Raw genomic sequence first — 27,764 nt, forward strand, 5'->3', positions numbered from 1 at the left:
AGTTCCTCCCATCAGCTACCCTGCACCTACACTCTGTGTGACTGGTTGCCTTCTCTGTTTATCTGCACTGACTGATTCTCTCATATAAAGCAACGCCAGTTTTGTGTTTAATAGTCTGGGCCTTTCTCATTCTCCTTACACATGCAATCACAAAAATGAGAGACAGGAGAGGTAAGGGAGAGTAAGGGCAGGAACTGAAAAATCTCTTTGTTGCCATCTCCCCTTCACTCTGCTCATCCCTTACACTATTGGCCAATCCAGCCCCCTCCCATTTTCACACCAGCCAGTGAGCTTGTACAATCTCTCTGTGTCTCTTGCCTCCTATGAGCCTCTCTCTCTCTCTCTCTCTCTCTCTCTCTCTCTCTCTCTCTCTCTCTCTCTCTCTCTCTCTTTCTCTCTCTCTCAGTCGCTTTCCCTCCTGCTAGCACACACATACATGCGTTTAAAGCCAGATCACGATCACACACACATACACACACACACACGCCCTGTTCCTGCCTGCCCCCCTCTCTGTGTGAGGTGCTTTTTGCTTTGGCGATGTCAGGTTTTGTGGACGGATATCGCTCCCTCTGGAGGAGAGTGCGCTGAAACTTCCTTGTACCTCTCTCTTATCTGTCAGCAACCTGGTGTAAGTAAATCTCTTTCTCTTACACTTGCTCTCATCCTTGCTCTTTCATGCCGTCCCCGCTGCGAGCCCTTTCTTCATCCTCCGCTATTTCCATCCCACACCCTTCTCCCCTTGGTAAAGGGTTGCAAGCCTTTCCTCCTCTCATGTCTTCATCTCTCCACCTCATCCTCCTCTCTTGTTTCTCCTCCCTCCCTCTGGTAGATGCATACACTCTATGCTGTCTGTATGCAAAATAGTGCTGCAGGCCATTTGCTGGCATGTGACGGTTATTCACTGTGCAACATAACCTGAAAATATTTCCTGCTTGTGCATGTGAGATACCCTCTGTGAGGCTGACTTCACTGAGTGGAGAGATGGGGTGCAGTTATGTACTGGAAGGGTGGTATTGTTGTACAGTATTATGATGTTGCAGACTGAGGAACAGTTCAAATAATAATTTATTGCTTGATACAGCATGTTCTCTTAATTCCATTTTCTTTTTGCATTTCAGAGCTTATTTCATTGCAGAAATTTAAACATGAAACAAATTTAGATTTTTTTCAGAAAGCACTTTTTTTTCGCTCAGCTTCCATTATTTTGATATAATTCACTGCAGTTCACATCATATTCAATGGACAATTTCCACAAGTTGTCAGTCACACAAAAACCTTTCAGAACTCTTCAGACAGTAATTGACATCAAGCTTAATACAAGATTGTTTTTTCTAAGTTGCTGAAAAGTTCATCTTTGCCCATTGTCACTACAAATTGGTTTCTGGAGGTTTACACTCCATCTTTTACCAGTTATTCTCTCTTATGCTATAATCTACCAAGATACAGTTAATGATGTTGTGAGCAGATCCTTACTTTGTCCTCAAGCATATGCTTTGAACAGAACTCCACAAGACATTGAGAGAATCAGTGGACAAATACAGTAGAGGTGTGTGCTCTTGTACATATATGTGTTTTGTCTGGTCAAGTGCAGAAAGGCTGGGATTTTGTACAAGGGACATTTTTAAAAAAGGTTGAAATAGTGATCCAGGGGCACCTCTGGTCGCTGTGGGGGAAGTGGAGACTGGAATGTCCAGCTGGCATGGGAGGAATGTCACCGGAGCTGCACGGGAGGGGTGAGAGTCAGGGGAGGAGTGATGTAAACCTAACGGTGAAAACATGCGGAATGATTCACTGAATGGTTGCCAATACTGTAACTTCTGGCTTTTCTGCCCCATTTGTGTCATAACTCTCAAAAACACTGAATTTGTTTCTGTGAATAGGTCAGTGTTGTCATTGTCAGGGAGCTGTTGCTATGCTTGAATTATCAGGGTTCACCTGATGCACATGCTGAAGCAGGTATCCACTAACAGTGTGACAAGGGTTTCCAAACATGCCAACATTTTTATGACATTTGATACGCACTTATACTGTGTATTGAATGAATGAATTTACTTTATTTGGCCTTTAAAATAGTGGCATCTAGCAGCACCATGATAAATGACATTATATCAGCACTGGTTATCCTTTATGACAGTTGTAACCTGTGTGTGTGTGTGTGTGTTTGTATGTGTGTGTGTGTGTGTGCGTGTGTGTGTGTTAGTGAGTGTCTGTATGTGAAGATGTGCTGTATTCAACATCATCCTTGCAGACTTGATCAGCTCTAAGATAATCGTGTTGCTATGGGTAACCGCAACAAGTTTTCTCCTCTCTGCACAATCAGGCAAATGTTTGTGCCAGTCTAAACGTTTTTATGCTGCTTTGATATGAACCCATCAGTGAGGTGAAGGCCTTCATGACAACTTGTACTTTGTACACTACACAGTATCAAATAAATACAGCTCAAAGTCATTGATTCTAAGTTTTGACTTCATGAAATCTGAAGAGGAGATAGTCTTTAAGTGATGTGCAAAAGCCCCTTTCAGTCCCTTTGAAAGATGTAACAGGTTCAGCTGGGAATTCTCCAAGAGTCTGGTCAGGTTAATTGTTGTTACCCTCTGCAGTAAAAGCTGTGATGGCTCATATAATATAGCTTTAATGACTTTTATATTCAATTCAAAACCTTTATTTAAGCCTTGAAAATCAATGTGGTTTCCCTCATTTTCAATGATGTGGAGATACTGCAGAGTTGAACAAGTCAAAGATACTCAGTGAAAACAGTTGCACACTGAAGTGAAATAGTCTGAGATCATCGTCTTGTATTGTCCAGGGGTAGTGAGAGTGTCGATCTTGAGGATGTGTGGAAGATAACTCCATGTGTTTGGTGCACAAAAACTAAAGGCACATTTTCAAAGTTCAGAATAAACCTGTGGGACTTAAAGCATAAGACAGTTAGTAGAGCAGGTTTGGTAGGGTCCTGTGGTCCAGTCCAGCACAGATGATATTTAGGGTGGTGAATGTCCAATAAGGGATTTATTGATGAAAAGATACAAGTGTTTATCATGCCTCTGTGCCAGCTAGGACCAACCAACTTTGCCATACAGAATGCAATGCTGAGTGTCAAAGGAATCTCCTGTAATGAATATTACAAGATATTACTTGGTCTGGAAATTTGTAGATGCCTAAAATAAAGTGGCCAATAAGATTGTTGTGTTTAACTGTCTGACTTGAACCATTCTAAAGTGCCCTCCCCATCCTCTGTACTGTATGGAGAGTTTGAGTTTATCCTCTCTGAATGAAGACTGAGGGAACCAAGGGCAAAGTTTAATGAAGTGAGAATCTCATTTATTTTATCAAACTGTTGTGCCAGCTGATGATGAATTCTCCATATAACAAGCCAGCAGCCATTCTAGCAGCTCTGTGAGGCTCTACTTAGGCACAGCGCTGCTTTGAGCTAAATGCTAACGTCAGCATGCTCATAATGACAATGCTAACATGCTGATATTTAGCAGGTGTAATCTTTACCATGTCATCATCTTAGTTTAGCATATTAATATGCTGACTTTTTGACTCATTAGTTTTGCAGGTATTGGTCATAAACCAAAGCATTGGACAAATAGAAATTTTTCACTTGATGATGCACTAGAGGAAAAGCCAGGAGATCACCAAAGTTATTACAGTCGTGATGGGAAATGTCTCTAAAAATTTTCATGGCAATAGTTGTTGAGACATCTGACTAAAACCGTTGGTGGTGCAACAGTATATTAAATGTCAGGGGATCACAGAAGGCTGTAGGCTTCATTGTCTGAGAACAATGAATGTCTGTACAAATTTTCTGGCAATCCATCTGGATGCTGACATATTCCATTAGATAGACGTAAACTTTGACCTGCTGGTAGCACTAGATGAAAGGTCAGACCATCAACAAAGTCAGTAGGATTCTGGACATCTGTACAAAATTGCATGGCGATCCATCCAATAGTTGTCTGGATCAAAGACATTGCCACACATAGAGCCACACTGCTAAAAAGTGATGGGCATTGGCAATGATGAGCATTGTATTTTATATCACAAGCTGTAGTACATATACCTTTTATGTTTTTTAAAATGTTCTATGTGCATCTTATGCTTTACTTAGGTGCACAAAGAATTGCTTTCTTTAGCAATGTGATGTCAAAGTTGAAGATTTAAACTCCACTGACTGGCTGATCATAACAGATTCTGCGGGCACAGTTGCTGTCTGACAGCAATATCGCTCATGGAGTCTTAACCCTAGTTTGGTTATGAAGTGAATGTATATGTGTGTATGTATAGTGCTTAGATGAGCATGTGTCTACAGTATTTATGTGCGGACTAAATATGTGAGTGCATATCTGTGCTTCGGCTGTTGGCTTTCAAGTTTTCCAAAGCATATTCAACCATATTTACTTTGTATTGTGTGTGAGGGGGGACCATGTGGTGAAAGCTTAGTGACTGAGCCGAGAGATGCAGTCATGTCATGTTGGATATATTTAGACAGATCCCTCAGGGAGGCTCAGTAATAGCACTGACCATATTGTGCCATTTCTTGAGCATTTCATATGACATTATCAACCCCTTTAGCAAATAAAAAGAGCATTAAACATGTATATTAAACACTCTTGTTTTACTTAGTGTAGTCCATTTCTAAATACAGTTAAACACTTTATCATCCCATGAGAGAGATTATTTTGCAGACAGATTCTATGGTTACAAAAGCTATAAATCTCAGTAAAGCACTACAAGTTTATTGTTAGATACAACATTATTTCATATGCAACCTTGTGAGCTCAGGTTATTGTAGGGTATAGGGCATATTATTCCTTATTTTAACTTGAGCCATTGAGCTCTTTTCATGTCATTTTTCACATTAGTGTTATATATTTCAGAGAAATTCAAATTCAAATGATGAGCAGTTTGCATATCCCTCGATCAGGGAGACAACAGTCTGTTTTCCTTCCAACTTTCTGACCTTTACAGTATGGTAATACAGAGATTCATGTATTGATGCTTTAGTTTATTTTAGGCTATGATCTAAAGGTCCACAGAGGAAGATATTCAGCATGCCAAATGATATTGTATTGCACTGGCATTTCACTGTCTGTGGCAGTGGAGAAGTAAAGTTATTATTCTGATACGTACAACAGGAGAATATATTAGGTACACTTGCCCCTCTATTACTGTAAAACAATACAAAAGGTTCCTGTGTTCACAATCATTAATACTTGAAGGACACACACTCTCCCACATATAGGATATCAGCATTTTCACTTAGTTTTTCTGAGTCTGTTAGTATGAAAAAATAATAACCATTTAACAGAATTCCTCCAACTGTATAACATCTTATTGTACAGAAATTCAAGACTGTGATTATAGCGTCAAAAAGTGTCCATAAAAACTTGTCAACCTACCACATAATCCACTTCTCCACTGTCCATCTGCATGCTTGATATGTTGTTTACACGCAAACCTAATGTAGTAGTGTGTTAAAGGCTACAGCACAACATGAATGCAATGTATTTAGAAACACACAGAGCAAATAAGGTTATCCTGACCCTAGGTGTAAAGATACAACTTAGCCATTTTCTGTGGATTAGTGATGATGTATGACAGCATTTAGTGACTGAAAGACTGAATGGCACTCTGGGATCAAATTCAAGCTAAAACCACTTGTAATCAGCTTTTATCAAATATCTGTAAATAAAAAACAAAAATACATCCATCCTGTCACCATGCTGTAAGTGCATTTAGGCAAGAGAGACAATCAGCAGGTTTGATATTTGAAGCCCTCTAACTAAATCAGTGTGTGTATGTGGGGGGGAATCCTGATTTGTTGTTTGTCTATTCTTTTTTTTTTCCCCCATTGGCATGCTTCTGTGGTTCTGATGTGTTATCAGAGTCGTATACACCTGTGTGTCTGTGCGTGTTCATGTGTGCTTGCGTGCTGGAGTGTGAGCCGTGTGTTAATATGTTGACACAGGCGGTTCCTGTGACACATTCCTGCCCAGCTTGGCTCAGATCAGGCAGGCTGATAAATTTAGCTGTGCTTATGTCAGTCAGTCCCGCCGTGTGCGGACAGTGAAGAGAAAGTACCACTCCTCGACATTTGTCATCCACTACATCATCCTTGCCAGAAGCTCATAAGTGATAAACGTGTGTGTTGTTACGTGTCAGTCAGCAGACAGGCTTCCCTGTTTTTCTGCCATCTGGTGTTACAAGCAGACTGAATTTGGCATCACAAATGTGTGGTTAGTGTATGATTTTAGACAGTACAGTCCTGCAAAGACACCACCTTTGTGAAGCCTGTAATGTTTAGTTTGTGTGGAGAATGTGTCGGAAAGCTGTCGATACGACTCTATATGGTCATTGCATTATATTTTAAGGGTTGTCTGTTACAGTATTTTGTCCACTCGCTGTATGCTAGTGTATGGTGTAGGCCACAGTGCTGGTTCATGTGCAGATGTTGACAGACGCGCAAGTCATAAATCCGCCGACCTATCAGCATGACAAACAAATGATGGAATTTCTAATCCCCATAAGTAAATGAATTTCCACCCTGTTAGGAACCCGAGTCGTAATGCACATTTACGATTCATTGATGGGATTTTTTCATTACTTCCGTTTAAAATGAGCACGCACACACTGAGGCGAGCGGTTATGCTCCTTATAAGCAGAGACAAAGGGAGTAAGAGAAGAGAGGAAAACAAAAACACCATGTCATATTACATAATGAATGTATTTGATCTCTGACATCCTCTATCCTGTTTGATGTTGGGGTGTGTGTGTGTGTGTGTGTGTGTGTGTGTTGCACAGTTGCTACGGCTAAATGTGATTCTTTTATTGTGATTGGTGGGCTTGTTTTCTGGATATTTGGCTCTTACATAAAACAAATGTTTGACCTTTTTCTAAAAGGGCTGAGATGATGACGAACATCTAAACTTCCTATGTGCATGGATAGATAAACACTCACACAATGACATGGAAGGTCTTCAGCCTCTTTGAAGCGCTGCTGTGGTCTGGTTCGGTTACGCCGTGTGTCATGGAATTTGCTGTTTATGTTAATATATGTTTAGCTCAGAGCGTCTATTCCCTCAGTTATTTAAAGAAACAAATTATTTCAGGATCAGCTTCTCTACCCTGTGGCACATGCTCCTCTTTCACTGAAGTAATTCTTTCTGCTGGGAGAGGCACAGAGGGTTGTGTAGAATAAGAAAGAGGATGAAGAAGCCGTGCGTCATGTAATATTCCCTTTGTATAACTTCAAAAACAATGGAATATGTACTTATAAATGTGGATTATGATCTGTCTATTTCTTATACTGTTGTTTTACAGGCTTTAACTGGCCATGCAAGTTCTGTTGAGTGCAAAATCAATGCAAGGATAATGAATGTCAGTGTCAAGTGGGTTTGTTCAATATATCTGTAATTCAGTTTATAATGGAAAGAGATGGCCTTCTTTCCAGAGTTTAACTGATACAGGAGTTCAACAGTGTGAGATTGTGTACAAACTGGCTCTGCATCATGTCCTCTGGGAGATGTGAAGGAGCCTGTATATCCCTATCTGAGCTGCTCATGTATCTATTTCACAAGGCTCATTGGAGTTGAGCTGCTGGTCTGCCTTGATATTACTCATTTCAAGAATGTCTTAATGAAGTGTGTGAATTTAAGGAAAGATAAAATGATAAAATGAGAAACGGTTTTATGACTGTGGCAGTCACACAAACAAATTTTGTTTGTGGTTTATTTCAGAGGTGTAAAGAATTGAAATCTAAGTACTTGACTCAATTATTTCCATTTTGTGACACACCTTTACTCTAAAGCATTGCTGGGGCATGTTTGTACATCTTTACACTGGTGTTGTTTAAGTTTAAACTCAGTAGCACTTCAGTACCTGGAGTAAAACTTCTTTTAGATTCAGGCTATGATCATGTTGTGTAAGATGTAATTTTCTTCTACAAGATGCAGATATATAACAATAAAACAAATGTAAAATAAGTGACATAAGTTTGGGGACTTTGGAAAATTATGCACTTATATGAAATTGAGTTTTTTGCACAATAGTGATACTGTAAACTTATCAAAGAATGTGAGTGCTTTTCCCTCCACTGGTCTGTTGTGTATAGATGTAAAGCAAAAGATATTTGTGTGAAGTGGAGCACCCCACACACAATTTACGCTCACACACCTGCTTTCCCTGAGGCTACCTGCGGTGTAAAGACAGCTGGGCAGCTGCCACAGCGTTTGAAAGGAAGCGTCAGTATTTTCCTTTCAACCTATCAATCAATCGGTGAAATGCGTGTACAGAGGAACCTGCGTGTTTACTATGAGCTGTCAAAAACAAGCCCCTTTCTTTCTCTAGCATATAGTCCTAGTATGTGTCTGCATGGTACATTGATGATGTGTTTGCATATTTATATAGACTAGCAGAAGTTCAATAATGGATCTAGGACATGTGCTGATAATTACTATATATCCTTAACACATACTTAATTGATAGTTATGCCTGTGTCATTAACTTTGCATGTAATCACACATACTGGCAACCATTAACAACCATAGTACCACGGAGGATGCTCTACGTGATGATTATGGATGTGATGGCAATGCTACAGTGAGCATACATGAATGAATCAGAGCGTGCACAAATAAATCTTATAGCTGCAATGTGTGTTTTTCATATGTTGGAGAGGCTCATGCATTTACAATTGTTCAGCATGTGGACCTTTCTCCAGCATTACTGAGTCATTACATGGTGGTCATCTGAGGATCCCTGCAGTTTTTTTACAGTGTGTGTGCAGCTCAGATCACGTGCCTGCCAGTGGTGTGAAGGGGATGGGAACTGATAGCTCTATATATAGAAGTATATGTACGTGGAGGCTTAAGACTGGACCGTGCAGGAGAATGGAGGCTTGCTGAGCATACTAATGAGGGTTACACACACTGGTCCATACACGCCATCTATTAGCTGTGGATGTGCATTGTTATACTTTGTATATATGAAAACCAATTTAAGGTTCAAAACCCTCAGAGTGAGGTGTGTGTGTATGTGTGTGTGTGTGTGTGTGTGTGTGTGTGTGTGTGTGTGTGTGTGTGTGTATGTGTATGCTATTGGTATAACTTGAGCAGCTAAGGACGAAAGGGGGAGGTGGGCTATAGTATGACTCAGACTAAAACAGCTGACTTTGTGCTTGCAAGTGTGTGTGTGTGTGTGTGTGTGTGTGTGTGTGTGTGTGTATATGTGTGTGTGAGAGAGAGAGAGACAGAGAGAGAGAGAGAGAGAGATATGGACATCATTACAGTAGCCTCAGGATCTTGAGATAGTGCTCTATTACACAAGAACAGTGTGTGTGTGTGTGTGTGTGTGTGTGTGTGTACTGTATATACAGTCCTCACCACTTTTCTTTCTCATCTTGTTCTTGCATCCTTTCTCCTTTTATTTCTCCTCTTCTGCATCTTTCTGAGTTTACTCTCTCTAAACACACTAGTCACGAGGTTTCAGAGCACAGGAGGCAGAGGGTAGGATGATACTCCATCCTGTGGAGAAAGCTCATAAAACACAAGATCAAACAAAAAATAACAAGGCATCAGGTGTGCCGCACCAAGCATTGTCACATTATTGGCTGCAAGCAATTGGCAGCAGCACCCTTAACCCTCGTTACTCTCTCTTACCGTCACAGAACCTTTCTAGTCACATTATTTGTCACTATGTGTGATTTCTACACTAGTCTACACTAAAAATCAACATGTAAATATTATGTTCTGCTACCTGAAGTGGGAGTGGATTTTCTTGCTGGATTCCCTGGAGAACATCACTATTATTACAATCATTACTGTCATTGTTCCACCTCTTACTCTGACCCTGGGGCAGAACGGTTTCTTTTGGCTGTTGATATTGCACCAAGCACAGAAAGAGCAGCTTGATGTGGGTTTGTTTTCAACAGTAATTTCGCACTTACTAACATTTAGCACGCACTAAAGTTCTGCTCATTATCAAGTATTATATGAACTTTCTGCTTAGATAATCATATTAATCATATTAACCATACTAAGTTGGAGCCTTTTTATCATTTTATTTACAAGAAAAGGGCAAATTCTAAGAAAAATGCGACACTCATTACATTTATTTTTAATTTCCTGATTATCTTAATTCTTTGTGTGCATACTCCATTACATTAGGTGTACTACTGTAGTTACTGTAGTATCCACTCATTGTGGATACAGCTGGTGGTTCATCTTCCTCCCAGGGTATAACAGGAGTTGTATATTCACATATATATGTAAATCTATAAAACTGTTGTTTCAGCAGAAAGCGCAGCAGTAAACCAATAATGCTGTCGAGCACTCACTGCGGGGATGACAACAGTCATTTACAAAAGGCTGCCCACGCTGGAGTGGAGCATTTGGTGGATTGCTCATGTCTTTATAATGACTTACTGCGCATGGAGCATGAAAACAGGACATCTTATTATATTGTTTTATCCAGCGGCAAAACATTTGTGGGAGTTGATTTTGCTTGAAAACAACAAGCATCAGATTTTGTAACCACAGTCCGGCAAGCGATTGACTTGTTTTCATGACCACACATGGATGAATCAACAATAAAATTCTCTGGGGACAGCTAGTGGTGTATTATTCTCTGAGTGGTATTTTCATCCTTTTATCCTGCACTTCCTGTTACACCCACCACAGCAGTCTGGATCTGTGAGTTATGGGATGATGTGATTTTTGAAAGGTGCGCGTGGGCATGGAGGACGCAGAGCCCGAAGCGAGGGAGGAGAGACGACTGGACTCAATCCCCGCAGATTAACTGTAGACTGATGTTTTTTGTCAGGGAATTGTCACCTCTTTGCTCCAGATTAAACTCTTGCCCACTTCATGAGAACATGACATTAAAAAGGATTGGGTGCAAAATGATCCTGTGACAAGATATTTTACTTGAAATTCCAAATGGTAATCCCCTTTTCGGTATTAAATGGGTCTTTCTTAATCCCCACGTATGTGTAATTTGACACTATAATGCTTGAAGGAGAGGCATATGTTCCAAATTTTCATTTTAAGTCTTTTTTTAAAGGTGACATCACGAATTATATAATATGTTTGGTTTGGCTGCCCTGCATGTGTGTGTATGAGTGAGCATGTGTGTACTTGGCTGGATAAGTAATGACGTATTTCTTCATAAGTATTACTGGGGGCCAGATGATCCAACTGTTTAGACGATCATCACCCTTCTGCTGCTGTTTCTGACACTTATTAGGAGCATGCTGCATTCAAGAAACAAACCTGCTTCTTATCTTTGTAGTTTTAAGCATGCATCACATTTCACAAATTACATAATTAGGCAGCAGATTAACAGTTTATGTGGAGTATGTTGCTTGTTGTTGCTTGAGTTATACTTTTCTTCTTCTTCTTGTCTGTTTCAATCTCTACTTCCAGCTCCCTCTGGCCAGCACGAATTGTTGGTCTATGACGCAATCCCTCTTCCCTGCTAGTTTAAGTTTCAGAGCCAATCAGAGCGCAGCAGTAGGAGGGAATCCAGTCAGCTCATGCTTGTAAACAGCACTGACAGTAGGAGGGACTTTCAATTTACAGTCCCACCCTCTGTTGTTATCCCTGTTCAGACTTTCCCAGTGTGTGTGTTGGAAAAGAGGAAAAGCAAGACGAGGAAAAGGGAAAGGGAAGAGTGGTTTGTAGTGGCGAGGGGAGAAACGAGAGGGGAAGTGGGCGTGAACGTGTGAGTCAGGGCGTGTGCTGGTTCTTCAGTGTTACACTGACTTTAACACAGAGCTGCCATGAAGCCTTCTAGACTGGTCTACTCCACACTACTGACAGTAGGTAGTCTTTATGTAAACTTTCTGTGTGTGTGTGTGTGTGTGTGTGTGTGTGTGTGTGTGTGTGTGTGTGTGTGTGTGTGTGTGTGTGTGTGTGTGTTTGTCCACATGAACATGCATGTGTGCAAGTATGACTTAACAGTATCAGTTCAGCTGTCACCAGAGAGGAGCGTGTGAGTGTGTTTGTTTGTCCAAGCTGTCAACACATATTTGTTGGTGATGTACTTTTGCTATATTCATTCTCTTTCCTAGTTAACTCTGCCCCTTTTCCTGTTTTCCTGTCCTCCTGCTGAACTGGGAAGAAGACATTTAATTTCCTCTCTTGCCTTCAGTAGGGCCCCTTTTTTTCCCACTTCATTTCCACGTGTGTGTTATCAGAGATACACATGAGCTGTGAGGATCACATTGTACAGTAAAGCGACAGCAGAGGATTCAGCGCTGAGTGAGAAAAAGAAAACTGTTACTCTTTTATTCGCTGAAGCCAGTAATGAATAGACGCTTTGTGCATTAACTCCAAGAGTGTTAGCTTTTTTGTCACACACGAACATGCTGCCTACACGCACACAATGAGTTACACTTGCAAATACTGTAATCCTGAGAGTTTGGAGAATTAACCAAGGCCACCAGGAAAATTACTGCTGTTATTTCTATGCGTATAATGGCCAGGAGAAATATAACACATTTCATTTTAATGGTATTAGTTGACAGCTCTCTTTGGGACGTATCGTCTCATACATCATGTTTTTTAAAGCTTACTGCACTCCTGTCTAGGCTTGGCTTTATCCCACCCTGCTGCCTCTAACTACAGTCAGAGCCCAAATTCAGAATCTGCACGTCTTAACTCACTTTTCACTCAACTTGCGGCCAAGCCTGTCAGATAACCGGTCATGGTTACTTTAGAGTATCAAAACTAAGCATGGTGGCCTACTTAGGGGTTTAAGTGGGCATGAATGAAGTTGGAACCATGACCAAACACTGTCTGTTGAATTCATATAACTATGCATGACTGTCACATGTGCCTGTTGTTGGACCATTTATGCATTTTTCTATCAATTTGATAGTAAAGCTGAAGCACACAACATACATGCATCATCTAAAAGAAGTTTGGGTATTTGCATTCTCTGTGACTGACACCAAGCAAAAGGATTTTGCATTTGTGCTTCTCTCTTTTTTTTCATCCCAATGTTTTGAGAACAGATTCTTCGTTGGGATTTAGCATGCTTCAAAGTCTTCTTCTACTGCCATGCACCCAAGAAAAACATGTCTTAAAATGTAAAAAAAAAATGAATAAACAAATCGACACCAGCCACAGTCCTAAGACCCCTGCTCTTATTTTAGCTTCACTGTCATTGCTTCCTCATCTACCCGCTAATACGTGTGTCTAAATTTAGACACACATCATTACAGAATGACGATATTAGTATCAGTGTGTGCTAGTTCACAAAGAGAATGACAGGGACGTGTGAGAACTGTACACAGCACTGAAGTATACAGAACATCCTGTAGTTAATCCTTTATCCTTTATCCTTAATTCTAAATTTTTTTTTGAGAGTTCAAGCTTCTCTCCATCAGGATCCAATAGAGACAACTGGATACTCTTGAAGTGCCAATTTCAAGCCCAGGATTTACAGTGAACAATGCATATTTAGATTAGTACAAAACATAAGCTACTTATCGCTAATAATTTCCGTCAGCCACCCTGCTTGTCCCTAAACAGAGTGTGGATGTGGCATGTCTTTCTCATGGTTGACAGCCTAAGAAGTGACCTTTACCCTCCCAGTCTAGAGACTCTGTGTCATTGGATCCTCTTTGCAAGACTGGAAAGATACTGCCTGGCTCTTACCCAATCTGAGTGTGTCTGTGTGTGTGTGTGCGTGTGTGTGTCTGCGGTACGCAGTGGGCAACAACTGACAATAGGACATGAGCAGAGATGGGACATAGGGGATTGAGTTTTCTATTAGATCCAGCAGTGACAGATGTGCAGACAGGGGGGCGAGTCTGGTGGGGGGATGATGATTATCAGCGTGTTCATGTGTATCTTTGTGCATGCGTGAGTGTATGTGTCCTTGTCATTGAGTGTGTAAAACTATATCTTGAGGACAGACGGGTTTGTCTTAAAGACGTGCTGCTGTTCGCTCATCCATGCGTTTGTATGAGCATATGAGTGCATGTCTGTGTCTGAAACATGAATAATACATGTGTTGGCCAACTGTGAAAATGTGGCAGGACTACATTGCTTGATCCAGATAGCAACACAGAGATAAAAAAAAAGTGGCACATGCACAGTGTATATCAAAGGTGCCAAATGCCAAAGTCAGGTCAGGTGAAAGTGTTTTCTAACAAAAAAAACACATTATCTCCTATAATCTTGGTCGCAACAGAAAGTTCATTATTGCACATTGCATGTATCGTCATTCAAACTGGATGTTTTTTCCATTGCTAACACCCGATCCTACCACTCCATATACACACTAAGAGCACAGCAATTAGAACATGCTGCAGTAGCATCTTTAACATACCACTGTAATTATTTTGCCACATGCGTTAGGGCTTGCACTGATGAATCTGAAAGTGGGCCATGTTGGAGGCAGAACTGGTTTGTGTTGCTAGGCAGAATATCCATACCTTACAGCTGTATTTCTATTATAGATGAGATTATGTAAGGCTTCCTCTCCAAACTGTCACTGACATGTATGCATTATTGTATTATATATGTATTATAATATGTCATTTAAATGTATGTATGCATTCTATAATTTGTAACATTAAATATACATGTAAAACTATATCATACACTGCCTGAAATCTGTGTTAAAGGCAACATGATTTGTCATCCAAATGAAGCAAAAGAGATTGTAACCACCTATCAAACAAACTGACTAACAGCTCTTCTAACACATAGATTTATGCTACACGACACCTAAATACAGCTATTACATCAGGTCAATATTTTCAGTTATGATCCCTTGTTAAGCACATGTCAGGTTCAAGCGGTTCATGTGTGGGTGTAGTTGTCACAACAGGTGATGTGAATCAGCAGTGTGTATTTTTAGCATGTTTTTACGTACCTGTATGGCCAGCTTGTTTCAAAGCATTATTGTGGATTTGTGACCATACTTATTGTTTAGTCACAAAGCCTTTTGTTCTTTTTATTTCCCTGCTTTGGTGTTAACTGAGCTGTTATCCAAAGGTCAGGCACATGGTCGTACTGGTTTGTCTACATCTGCTGCTGTCTGTACCCTCAGGACTGATGCATACCTCTACAGTATTTCTACACAGTTCTCTTTCAGCTGGCATTTGTCTGGTATTAACCTAGATATAGCGCTATAACAATGGACACGTTTTTGTGCTAATCGTGGAATTAAACAGTTTTGTTAACTTCAGTTCCTGGTACCTCTTGTGGGAAGTTTGCTTAGCATTTGTGGCCCTGAAACTGACACTCAGTAGAAAAGCTGTGTCTGGAAGTGAAAGTTTGAAAAGACATACTGCATATTAACGTATTCATTTGCTGTCTCTCTTCAGGTTAACTGCTGTCGTAGTCCGTGGCTTTGAATGTCCTCTGCCATGGCAAAGCGTGAGGCTGGGAGCACCAGCCCTGTGGTGCGTCAGATAGACAAGCAGTTTCTGGTCTGCAGCATCTGTCTGGATCACTACCGCAATCCCAAGGTGCTGCCCTGTCTTCACACCTTCTGTGAAAGGTAACTAACATTCGTGCTTTCTGTTCCAATGACAACTGGCAAAATCCCTAATTACCTACACTTCCCCCAAGCTAAACCTGACACAAACCCAAGTCTTTGCTCTCACACCTGCTTGCACCGTCTGCTACGTGTAGCTTTTTCTGGCCATAAATAACCATGCAAAGAAGGTGGAAGCTATTTCTGTGCCACTCACAACCTATTAGTGAAGGATTCTTGTATATTTACATGTCCCTTAATAGAGAAACCTCATCTTTTGCAAATCCCTACCCTCAATTAAACAGCACAGAGCACTTCTCCTCACCAACTCCACTGGGATAAGTGCATTCCTCAGCATCAGGGACCATCAGTGACCGCAGTCTGAGAAAGGGCTCATTGTTGGGAGACACAATTACAACGCCTCAACCTACAGTTCCTCAGACAGAAGACAAGCCCTCAGGCAATACTTACTGTGGCCTTTTTTGTACCAAGCCCGAGCATATGAGGATTTTGGAAAGCTTGCGGTTCAGGGTGGGAGAATGAAGAGGCGAGTATGTTGTTAGGTAGGCTACAGAGGATAATCAGGATTGTGTTTCAAGCTGGTTTACTTCTAAACTTATAATCAAACAAATATTTATGGAGTAGGTTTGAGTACAATCAGATAAATCCTTTTTCCATGCACTGTGAGGGGCATTTCCCCACCAGAGGGCAAGTTTAATCCCAGGTTTAACTGGGTAGCATGTGATCTGGAGCCCTGCTGAGGTGAACAGATTTTTGTCTGGAGCCATACATGAAGTTGCCAGACAGATGTTTTAACACTGGATGGGTTGATGTAGTTTTATGAATCTTAGGGCTGAGCTGGAAAACAGAAATTAGGAAACCCCTGCTGGGCCTACTCAGTTTTGTATAGTGTTGTATCTCTTTTAATTTTGCTCCCTTTTTCCTTTTCCTGTGATTATCTGTAAACTAAGAGTGCTTCTTAATATTATAATTGCACACTCACTATTCAGAGATCAGGATCATAAGTTTGCCATGGGCCATGCTATTGTTTCAAATGATGACAATATAATGACATCTTTCTTAAAATGGAAATAGAAAACTTTTTGCTTTAACTTGTCATTATGAAGTAAATGTTGATTGCACAGTGTAATGGCTATACCACTGGCTCCCGGGAAAATAAATTTACGGCTCAAAGGAAGTGTGTCAACCGTTGTGCAACCAAAAGAGGAAAAGGCTAGTGCTTTAGGTGGCCAACCTCTTTCTATTGTCTTATTGCTATATGATAAATGTGGAATATTGAACAGGCAAATCTGATGACACCCAACGTTTTAGTTGCATTGATTATACTACCTGAATAAACTTGTCTTTTGATTTCTAGAGGGCTTTCTCCCTGTTAGCTACCGTAGCTAACAGGGAGAAAGCCCTCCAGAAATCAGTTAGCTAAGCTACCAGCCCTACAGTATCCAGTCAGGTTGGCTGATCTACTTCATATGAAAACCAATGGACAGAGAATATGTTATCACTGTCTCCGTTGCGCAGTTTCTTTCATTTTGTAAAAACGTAAACATGCTACCAACTCAGTTCACTTTTCTCAACACACACTAAAGAATTTCCGTCTGCTTTCATGTCTCCATTATAGACTAAATGAATGAACAAACTCAAACACTTTTTCTACTAATGTTTTCTTGTAACCCAGACGCCAACCTCTGAATCCAATTGAAAAGTTGTCTATTTCCACTTTAAATAGTGGCATATACTTGTACTCGTCCTCATGATTGTAGGATTTTACTTAACAAGGATGAGTGTGGCACTACTACAAACAATGAGTCAATGAATTAATTAGGCAATTGTTGTTAATTAATTAACCGTCAAAGTAATTTGCCGCTTCCAGCTTCTCAAAAGGGATGACTTGTTGCTTTATAATTGCTGCTGATATTATTGCTAATGAAGTACATTGGGCTTTTTGTAGGATTAGTATATACATGTAGTATTATTCTTTCACTACTTTCTGACATTTTATAAATCAACCATCCGAGTAATAGCAAATCTACAGATTAATTGACAATGAGAATAATCATTAGCCTTATCACAGGCCTTTTCACCTCATACCTGCTTGAGCCTGACGGCTGCGTGCCCGACAGAGCAACAGCAGTTGTTACAGCAGTGTTGACAGAGCGGTGGGTAGATGGAGATTTTTGTTAAAGCTCTCTGTTGTTCTCAAAAGCTCACGGCTGCAGTTTACCGCCGGCAGAGGAAGCTGGGTTGATACAAGCCTTTGTGGTGTCATTAAACATGATGGTGTTAGCATTCAGCCCAAGAAGCTGCCAGACATCCCGGTGTGCAACAACAGAAACTTAACCTTGACACCACCCCAAGGTTTCTTGCAGCATTAACCACAGATTTAGTAATCACAACCAAAGATGCCAAAAAAATAAAGTCATACATCACATTCTGGATGGCAGCCAGTGTGTAAGCCAGGAGTGCGATGCAATCTGCAGCCGACTTTTACTTACTGTTGGGTTGGTTTTGGCTTGAAGGTGTCTAATGTCAAATAGATTGCCTCCTAAGCGCAAACACCTGTACAACATCCTCATAATCCAAAACGTCTTTACATGCACTCACAAACATGCAGAATCATAATCATACATACAATATACTCACATTTACTCTTCCAAAATCATCTTTGCATCTCTGCTTGGCAGATCGGTTTGCCAGAGACTCTTATTCGAAGAGAACGTGTGTGAGTTTTCTCCTGAGGCTGTGGCTTCTGTTTATTGACTTGGATTCACACTTTCACCCAATTTGTTGTGACAGGAGAGCACTATTTAGACACCGTCTCTCAATTACGGTCATAAGGTGACAGCTCTCTCTAGTGTCTTCCTCTCCTTCTCTCTCTGCCGTATTGGTAAATTGAACGTGACTAATAATTATGCACGGAGCATTTGCAAAACAGTGGCTCAGGTAGGTTTTGTTCTCTAACTCTTTCTCCGACTCCCTCCCTCTAGTTGTCTCCAGAACTACATTCCCCCAGAGTCTCTGACGCTCTCGTGTCCAGTGTGTCGCCAGACGTCCATCCTGCCAGAGAAAGGAGTTTGTGCTCTACAGAACAACTTCTTCATCACTAATCTCATGGAGGTCTGACTTTTAATCCCCCCTTTTCCTTAAACTTAGGTCAGATTCAAGTCCTTTATGAACCTGATTTTCAAGCATATTACATGGAACGAAGCACAAAAACACAAATGAAACCAATTATGAGTTAAACAAAGCAAATGATATTAAAAACAAGTACAGCCCATACTCTGAGTGTTTGTGTGTGTTCCTGTACTGTTGTTTTTTGTGAGAACCACTGTTAAAAAAAGGGAAGACATTTTTGCAGGCTGAGGTCATTCTGGACAGTCTTCACTTCTTTGAGGGGCTTTTTCAGGATTAGGACTGTTTTTTTTTTAATTATTTAAGATTATAACGTTGCATAACATCAGGCATGCAATGGTGACGATTAAGTTTAACATTAGGATAAGGCAAAAATCTTCAAAAAATACTTATAAAAGAGAAAGCAATCTAATAACATGCCAAACAGAACAGATAATCATCTTACATGTCTTTTGAGACTGAAAAACAGCACACGATGACATTTGAAATGTTTTGGACCAGGTCCTTCAGCGTGACCCGGAGTGCTCGCGACCAGAAGCATGCAGCGTCCTGGAGTCAGTCAGTGCCGCCGCTGCAGGGAAACCCCTCTGCTGCCCGAACCATGAGGGCAAGGTGGGAAGCCCTTTCATGGTGCTCTGTCATTACCTCACCAAAATTTCCTTATCTCCTTTGTCTTTTAATTAGTGTAAAGGAAGCTGAATCTCACTTTTCTTACTTACCTGCAATGCCCAGCAAGAGTGACTGAGCTTCTCACTTAATTTGTCTCCCTCTGCAGGTGATGGAGTTCTACTGCGAGTCGTGTGAGACGGCCATGTGTCTGGACTGTACAGAGGGCGAGCACCGGGACCATGTGACTGTTCCTCTGCGGGATGTTGTGGAACAACACAAGGCTGCACTGAAGACACAGCTGGATGCCATACACAGCAGGTGGGGGCTTGATACCTGATAAAGCTTTCAGAATATTTCCTTCACATCAGGGGGTTTGGAAGCCTGAGCATTTGGCCCAGATTTGGCATCTGCCATCTCCGCATTGGCAAAGATCTCTTCTGCTGTGCCCTGCATGTCAAAACATGGTACTGAATATAGTGGCACAGGCCCATTTTCACTCAAGGATAATATTTTTATAGCTGTATAGCTAGTTTTTTCAAAGGTTTTACTTTATTTAAACACAAAATTTCACATTCTCTTATATCGCAGGCTCCCTCAGCTGACAGCAGCCATCGAACTGGTGAGTGAGATCTCTCGCCAGCTGAATGAAAGAAAGACTGAAGCAGTCGCAGAGATTACCAGTACATTTGAAGAACTGGAACGGGCGCTGCATCAGCGCAAGTCAGCCCTCATCACAGACCTGGAGAACATCTGCAGCGCCAAGCAGAAGGTTAGTATCTATCACACATAGAGTACATGCACTCACACACGTGCACTTGCATCTTTTAGTGAACTTACATCTTTGCATGCTCATGGTCAGATGCACAAACACATACATTGATTTTATAAACAGCTAGTCACACACAAACACACAGTGCCTGGAAATGACCTGCCATATGTGTCACATTCCTGTCAACATACTTCAGCCTGCTGACTTAATGAGAAACTTTTTGGATGACCACTTTTCCACTCTTCCTCCTTCTGCCTCTCATACTAAACTCTAACCTGTTCTCCTCATCTTCTTGCTTTTTCTCCCCATTTTCTTCCACTTACCTGAGACCAGGTGCTACAGGCCCAGCTTTCATCTCTCCTGCAGGGGAAGGATCACATCCAGAGCAGTTGCAGCTTTACAGAGCAGGCTCTCAGCCACGGGAGTGCTACTGAGGTGGGTTGGCAGATTGTAATTTGTACAAACAAGCTAACAAACAGGTTACAACTCATATGGGAATCAGCAATCAAGTGTGGTGCAACTGTGTAGCAGGATGTCAGCTATTACAAAATGATTTTAAAAAACCCACACAACTCAGGATACTGTATGTGTCTCTGGCAACAACAGGTGCTGTTAGTTCAGAAGCAGATGAGTGAGCGGGTAACAGCGCTGGCAAGACATGACTTCCCAGAAAGACCACATCAGAATGCACACCTGGTCTGTCAGGTATTGACTGCTATTATTTCTCTGCTCTCAATTTTTGTTATGGCAGTCTGACTATTACATGGTCACAATGTTACACCTTTTTAAGTTGTGCCTCAATCCACAGGTTAACAGGACCATTTTTTCTAATGAGGTCTTGAGAGTGTCTTTATCTTAAGTTGTACAGTTGGGTTAGTTTTTCATATTTTTTATAAAAATGTGATGTATTAAACCCTTTCGATCACCAGAAGATAAAAATGTACTTTGTAGCACAGCAATAGGCTGTTATGTTCCAGAATAAACTCACAAACACAGTCTTGATGTACCATTGGCTTGTTGGTTGTTATGAGTTACCTGCATCCAACAGAGCAGTGTGAGCATCTTATTGCTGTTGTATTTATGGCCATCTGACAACTTTAAGTCCAACATTCACTCTTGTTTTGACTCCACTTTGTTCTCCACCAACTCCACCCTGAGAAAAATCAGGGACAGGTAACATACACTTTTTGCATTTTTTGGGTTATTACATGGTTATCTGGCTTTCAACATACATTACATGGAATCATGAAATGAAACTAGAAAGCAATAAGGGACTCTGCAGTGGAATTATCTTGTGTGCTGTCTGCCTCAGGTGGAGACTGAAGGCCTGCGACGCTCCATCCAGAATCTGGGTGTCCTCCTCACCACAGCAGCTGTGGCTCACACCTCCGTTGCCACAGGAGAGGGCCTCCGCCATGCAGCAACCGGACAGCACCACACCATTACTGTGACAACAAAAGACAAAGTACTGTCTTGAAATTATTTAGCGTCTCTGCTGTTTGCTGCAAGGGAACAAGTGTACAATTAGCTCTAGATAAAGCTAGCAGCTTTATATTTTTCTTTTGTTTTAATCTGTTGTTCTCTTGCAAGTCAGTTATTTTTCATTTTCCTAACACCCACCACTTGTCTGTTTGTTGCATTGTATTCTTTTCATACTTGTTTTTGGTGTCTTTTTTTCATTCATTAAGCTGAAATTGAATCAATGACATCTCTCTGCAGGATGGGGAATTGGTGCGGACAGGAAACGCTGTTTTAAAAGCAGAGATAACATCTGCTGACGGGAGCCGGGCTGCAGAGACAGAGATAGCAGACAATAAGAACGGGACATATGAGGTGGGCTACACGTTACGCTCTGAGGGAGAGTACTCTTTTGCTCTGTTGCTGTATGGTCAGCCGATACGTGGCAGCCCGTTCCGCCTGCGAGCGGTCAAGCCGTCAGATGTGCCACAATCTCCAGATGACGTGAAGAGGAGGGTGAAGTCTCCTAGCGGGACAGGGGGCCACATACGGCAGAAAGCAGTCCGACGGCCCTCCAGCATGTACAGCACCACCAAGAAAAAGGAGAACCCCATTGAGGATGAGCTCATCTACAGAGTGGGTAAGACAGACAACCCATCCGGGAGAGAGTGCTATAATACCTGTCAAACCAAAGACCATGTAGATTAAGTTATAGCAGGAAAAGCACAAAATGTCCTCTGTAAAGAGTCAAGGGATTGTTTTGCATATTTTATCCCATTAACTACAAATCAGGAAGTTTTCAGATTGACATTCTGCCTTCCAGGCAGCTTCTGTTTTCAGTTCATTCCAGTAGACTACACAATTACAGTAAGATCAGCGTGCTGAGACCTGATAGAAGATAACAAGCAAACATGGATGTTGTGAAAAAGATAATGAGAATTTGGTGGTTGCTTAGATGCAATAACATGTTGCCTCTCTGGTTTTGGATGTTAGTGTCCCTGTCATAGAATATATAATGTAACCACAAACATTGTCACTATGATAGATTGCCTATCTCAAGCAGGTAGCAAGCTCATTTTGAACTGCTGTGACATGAACTGAAACATTCGTTTGCCCAGAAGGTAAGAAATCAATCCAAAAACTTTGGATTAGCATTAGCTTTTAAGGAAAAACATTACACACTGAAACTAAGATGAAAAATATCAAATGGCACGTTTACTGAGTGTGTAATTATTTATTTGTCAGGTACTCGGGGCAGAGAGAAAGGGGAGTTCACCAATCTGCAGGGAATCTCAGCCTCTAGTAACGGCAGAGTGGTGGTGGCAGACAGCAACAACCAGTGCATACAGGTGAGACAAACACAGAGAGGGAAATGCGTGTAAGTGCCACCATATATGCATTTGTAGTCATGTAGAAAGGAAAACGCTGCTGTAGTACTGCTGATCAGTATAAACTTCATACTCCGATTGCAGATATTCTCCAATGACGGCCAGTTCAAGATGCGCTTTGGGGTCAGAGGTCGGTCTCCGGGGCAACTGCAGAGACCAACAGGTGTCACTGTGGACATGAACGGTGACATTGTGGTGGCTGACTATGACAATCGATGGGTCAGCATCTTCTCCTCTGATGGAAAGTTTAAGGTGAGATCTGAGAGCTTTGTGGTGTCTAAACCGTACTAAAGATGTATAATTTAAGGTTTAACCATTTATGACGTCTTTCTCCACTGAAAAATATGTTTTCTGAAGGGGAATTGCTGTTTAATGGCTTTTTCTGCATTCAAAAAGTAAACGAAAATCCTGCTTGAACAATTTCTTGCTGCCAAAATATAAGAGATTTTTTAAAAAAACATAACAATGGTTTATAAAACCATTTCGTCATTTCTCATCTTTCTTCCAATGCTTCAAAAACCTCTTTGTCCTCCTCCTGCGCAGAATAAAATCGGTGCAGGCCGACTCATGGGTCCTAAGGGTGTGGCTGTGGATAAGAATGGACACATCATCACTGTGGACAACAAGGCCTGCTGTGTCTTCATCTTTCAATCCAATGGGAAGCTTGTGACTAAGTTTGGAGGCAGGGGGACGTCTGACAGACAGTTTGCAGGTGAATAGAAAGCCTGAACATGTAACAATAGATCTCTTTGTAATACTGACAGGGAGCTCACAAACAATGCCCTCTCTTTCAATGACGCAGTGAGGCAGCGGTGTCTACCAGTTTATGAAGTAAATCCACCATAATGATATATATGTTCATGAATTCTCCATTAGGGATTTTTCTACTTTTACTTCCAGTTTGAGAAAAACAATATTCTTATGCATTTTCATTGTATTTCTGAATACAGATCAATGCATTAAATTGCATATTACATTCTGTTTAAAAGTGTAAACCTGTATATTATTGTAAGCAAAGCCCTATTGACTCCCTGCTTCCCCCACAAACTGCACCTGTGCTGACCACCCTACTCTATTTTCTTCTTTACTTATCCTTTATCTCTGACTACCTATTTTTTCTTTCTTTCTGTTCTTCCTCCTGTTTTCCAATTCAGAAAAACTTGGCCCAAACTTAAATAAATCTGGCTCAGTTTTCAGTAAGTACTAAGTGTGGCCTTGCTGAAACCTTAATCCCACAGTGCAGTGCCCTCTGTCTAACCCGACTCCCTGATTATGTGTCTGATCTCCTGACAACTCAGATTGTTGACACATCAAGGATCAAGCTGTGCCTGTACGATAATGATTAGACATACAAGTACATGCCATTGTAATAATCACTCACTATTACAATTATCAACATTTTGTCATGTGCATTGTGGTTTTGTTTTTTTTTTGTGTAAAATGGCTACAAAAAGATCAGTGTGAATGATTTTCACTGCTCTAAACTAACCTGATGTTCCCTGTTTGCTATAAGACAATCAGTGTTAAGAGCTACAGTACAGAGCTCAAAATGATTTTTATGTGTTTAATGGGTAATTATCATTTCACATAATTAGCTACCCATGATGCAATTTTAGTAAGCCACCAGTACAGCCACTCATAGCAGAGACAACACAATATTCTGTGATTAGAAGCTCTATGTAGCTTTTAGAATGGAGAGGGGAATGACTCTTAGTACCTTGAACCTTTCCATTTAGTCTAAACACTAATACTATTTTGATATTCTGAAAATTAACCCCAGAAAAAAACAAATGTTTAACTCAATTTCAAGCATCTAATGCATGAAAAGAATTCCATAATTTGTACCCAAACAAACGACTTCAAGCAAATCAGAACAGCTAACCACCTGCTTAAACAGGGGTTTGAAATTGCAGCTTAAGACACAACTAGTTAAAACATGTGTTCAAGCAACCTACTAACAGTAAAGGGAATCAGTCCCTGTTCCAACTACAGCAAATTCCACAATAATGCACCTCTCTCTTCACGCAGGTCCGCACTTTGTTGCCGTTAACAACAAGAATGAAATTATTGTGACCGATTTCCACAATCACTCAGTGAAGGTAGGACAAACATAATGATACTCACAGTATTCATTCAAATAGATACATGTACATTTTCTATATAGTTTGTAGGTATTATACATGTATGCATCAAAGTGCACATGGAGATGTAGACAAAATGTGTGACTTCCTGTCCCAGGTGTACAGCGCAGATGGAGAGTTCTTGTTCAAATTTGGCTCTCATGGTGAAGGCAATGGCCAGTTCAATGCTCCCACTGGTGTGGCTGTGGACGCCAACGGAAACATCATCGTAGCTGACTGGGGTAACAGCAGAATACAGGTGAGACAGACTGTATTTAGTCTGCTACAACACACGATTTTAAGACTTGAAACTTAAATAGCTCACTATAACTAATTAACTTTGTTTTTCAGCAAATTATAGTTAGAAACAAAAAGTTACATTAAGTTATGATAGGTTGCTCATTATTTAATCAATGGATGGAAAGTTTTATAATGATAAGGACTGTAAAATCTTTGCACAGCAACAACGTAAACCAAGTCACAGCAACTGGAAACCTGCGTTTTCTGTTTCAGGTGTTTGACAGCACAGGCTCCTTCTTATCTTACATTAACACGTCAGCAGACCCGCTGTATGGCCCGCAGGGTCTTGCCCTCACCTCAGATGGACATGTTGCTGTGGCTGACTCTGGCAACCACTGCTTCAAGGTTTACAGATATCTGCAGTAGACTGAGAGATGACACCTCCGATACAGCTTCTTCTTAGATAGGTTAACGTCACATATTACTTGTGGACATAGAGCTGCAACGTGCCACGGGTTCCATAAATTAATTTCCTTTTATAGAGCCTATAAAAAAAATTTTGAGAAGAAATTAAAAGCAACCCAAACCAAAAAACAACTGAAAATAAACTAGTTATCCCAAACATCATTGCTTTAGGTGACATTAATTCTCCCTCTTAGAGAGAAAAAGAAAGAAAATTTGAAAGATATTGGTCCAAGTTTTGGTGACACCCTAATCTCAAGAGTCTATCCTGGTAAAATAAAGGGTAACAAAGAAATACAGTGTCACAGGCAACTCAGGAATAAAATATTTAGGAGCATACTGTAGATAAGTAGATCTGATCTCTCATGATGTGTTTACCTTACACTGTCCAAACTTTAGTGCTATTGACCAAATCCCCCGAGGGAATAATTAACTGGAAATTAGCTTCTGGAACCAGGTGTTTCAGCTCTATTTCTCACAAGTGTGACTTCACCAGTAGATAGCCTGCCAGTCTGTAGTTGGTGATACACTGCAATTTTTTGGGCAATGCAGACGAGGGGGCAACACTCCCTGCAATCATCAAACAAAGCAAGACATAGAAATAGAAATCTACTACCCATTTTGAGAAGATGATGCTTTGTGATTGACATAACAATGCTCAGGCCTTTCCTTGAACGCTGTTGCATGTCAGTGTGCTCCAAAAAATTACCCTGTCGTCACTGCCTTACGAATCCTCATCAGTAACAGAGCACATGCAGACAGGAATGTGCTGTTTTTTTATTCTCATCCTGTTTTTTTTTTTCGGTCATAAGATGAGCTGACCCAAGGTTTTTGTCTTGGTATCCAAAGACGAGCATCAAGAAGCACAAATAGAACAACAGTCCCATCTGAAACACAACATCTGAACCAGCTCAACATTAAGTCTGAACCCCTTCTAGTTAGTCTTTCACTTCTATTAACCAAAATCTTGTATCTGACCCCACTAGTACTTTGCACTTTTGTGTATTCATATCTACAACCTAATGTAGTTGTACATATGCATATTTAAGTGTATATATGGATTTGGTGTCCATGTTATTTCACTATATAGCCTACTTATTCCAGCACTTCAACTGAAACTGATTTCAACACTGGAGCATATACTAATACAGTAGAAGGTTATGCCACGTAGTAGCCAGCTGAATGACTTGCAAACATCAATGTAACAAAGTTGTATACACATTATTTGCTGTATTTTTATTTTTTCAAAGGACTTAATTTATTTTTTTTTCTTTTCTTTTCTACATAATTTGTTCTGCAAATTATTTTTCTAATTGGTGCATTTGAACTGTTTCCTCTTTGCCAAACGTCGTTGTACATAGGCCTTGTAACTTGTAGCACTGAAAACTGTTTTCTCTTTTTGCCTCTTCCCAATGAGCTCACAATCCAGTTAAACGGTAACTTTTCCCTTCTGCCAAAATGTATTGTTGTAAGTTGTTGTTGAGCATTGCACAAAATACAAATATTATAAGAGTTATATAGTTTGCAAGAGTAATATATGCCTTTGTGTATAGTTATCATTTAACATAATCAGAAAAGTGTTCTGTATATTACAATCATATTCTTGTTGTAGCTGACAAGCACCTTTATCATGGATTTTCCAGTATTTGTATTCATTTGCTTGGTAGTTCAGGAACACAACACCAGCTAACATGCAGTGACACAGAAAGTTTTTCACCTGTGTTTTATGAATAAACCGTCTGGCCCTGATAATTCATTCTGACTCTTTCTGCTTTCCCTCCTCCATTAATTTGATTCCTATGTTACTATGATTTTATTTTTATGTCAGTCTGTCTGTCACCTGAAACTTATACTGACTCCTACTGATTCCTGCTCCTGTCTGTGTGAAATAGAGCAAGCACATAGAAATGAAACAGTACATCGACCATCTTGTGTAGCCCGCTGTATCCCACCAGAGGCCAGTCTTACAACAAGTGTTCACTACATTTATGTAATCATGGCAAAGGTATGATTGTAAATATTAAAGAATGACACTATGAACTCTTGTGCAAATGGTCTGTTTTGTATAACAAG

The 27,764-nt window shown here is 40.6% G+C and overlaps 1 protein-coding gene across 6 annotated transcripts in view; it reads left to right on the top strand.

Moving 5' to 3' along the window:
- Nucleotides 1-27,731, top strand: part of trim3b (tripartite motif containing 3b) — a 32,858-nt gene extending 5,127 nt beyond the window's left edge. The window contains exons 1-18 of one of the 6 annotated variants that reach the window (XM_067608218.1): nucleotides 11,565-11,821; nucleotides 12,074-12,263; nucleotides 15,344-15,519; nucleotides 18,501-18,630; nucleotides 19,147-19,257; nucleotides 19,421-19,572; nucleotides 19,843-20,023; nucleotides 20,357-20,458; nucleotides 20,630-20,728; nucleotides 21,336-21,488; nucleotides 21,743-22,121; nucleotides 22,727-22,830; nucleotides 22,954-23,121; nucleotides 23,413-23,581; nucleotides 24,024-24,065; nucleotides 24,898-24,968; nucleotides 25,108-25,248; nucleotides 25,503-27,731. In XM_067608218.1, coding sequence (XP_067464319.1) covers nucleotides 15,374-15,519; nucleotides 18,501-18,630; nucleotides 19,147-19,257; nucleotides 19,421-19,572; nucleotides 19,843-20,023; nucleotides 20,357-20,458; nucleotides 20,630-20,728; nucleotides 21,336-21,488; nucleotides 21,743-22,121; nucleotides 22,727-22,830; nucleotides 22,954-23,121; nucleotides 23,413-23,581; nucleotides 24,024-24,065; nucleotides 24,898-24,968; nucleotides 25,108-25,248; nucleotides 25,503-25,655 — 2,301 coding nt within the window. In that variant the 5' untranslated portion in view covers nucleotides 11,565-11,821; nucleotides 12,074-12,263; nucleotides 15,344-15,373 and the 3' untranslated portion in view covers nucleotides 25,656-27,731. Of the gene's footprint in view, nucleotides 1-439; nucleotides 629-11,564; nucleotides 11,822-12,073; nucleotides 12,264-15,343; nucleotides 15,520-18,500; nucleotides 18,631-19,146; nucleotides 19,258-19,420; nucleotides 19,573-19,842; nucleotides 20,024-20,356; nucleotides 20,459-20,629; nucleotides 20,729-21,335; nucleotides 21,489-21,742; nucleotides 22,122-22,726; nucleotides 22,831-22,953; nucleotides 23,122-23,412; nucleotides 23,582-24,023; nucleotides 24,066-24,897; nucleotides 24,969-25,107; nucleotides 25,249-25,502 lie in introns of those variants that run through there. The other 5 variants (XM_067608216.1, XM_067608215.1, XM_067608217.1 and 2 more) reach the window with 5 other exon arrangements.
- Nucleotides 27,732-27,764: the final 33 nt, after the last annotated feature.

Source organism: Thunnus thynnus, chromosome 13 (genome assembly GCF_963924715.1).
Source record: "Thunnus thynnus chromosome 13, fThuThy2.1, whole genome shotgun sequence".
In the NCBI taxonomy this organism is placed as follows: Eukaryota; Metazoa; Chordata; class Actinopteri; order Scombriformes; family Scombridae; genus Thunnus; species Thunnus thynnus.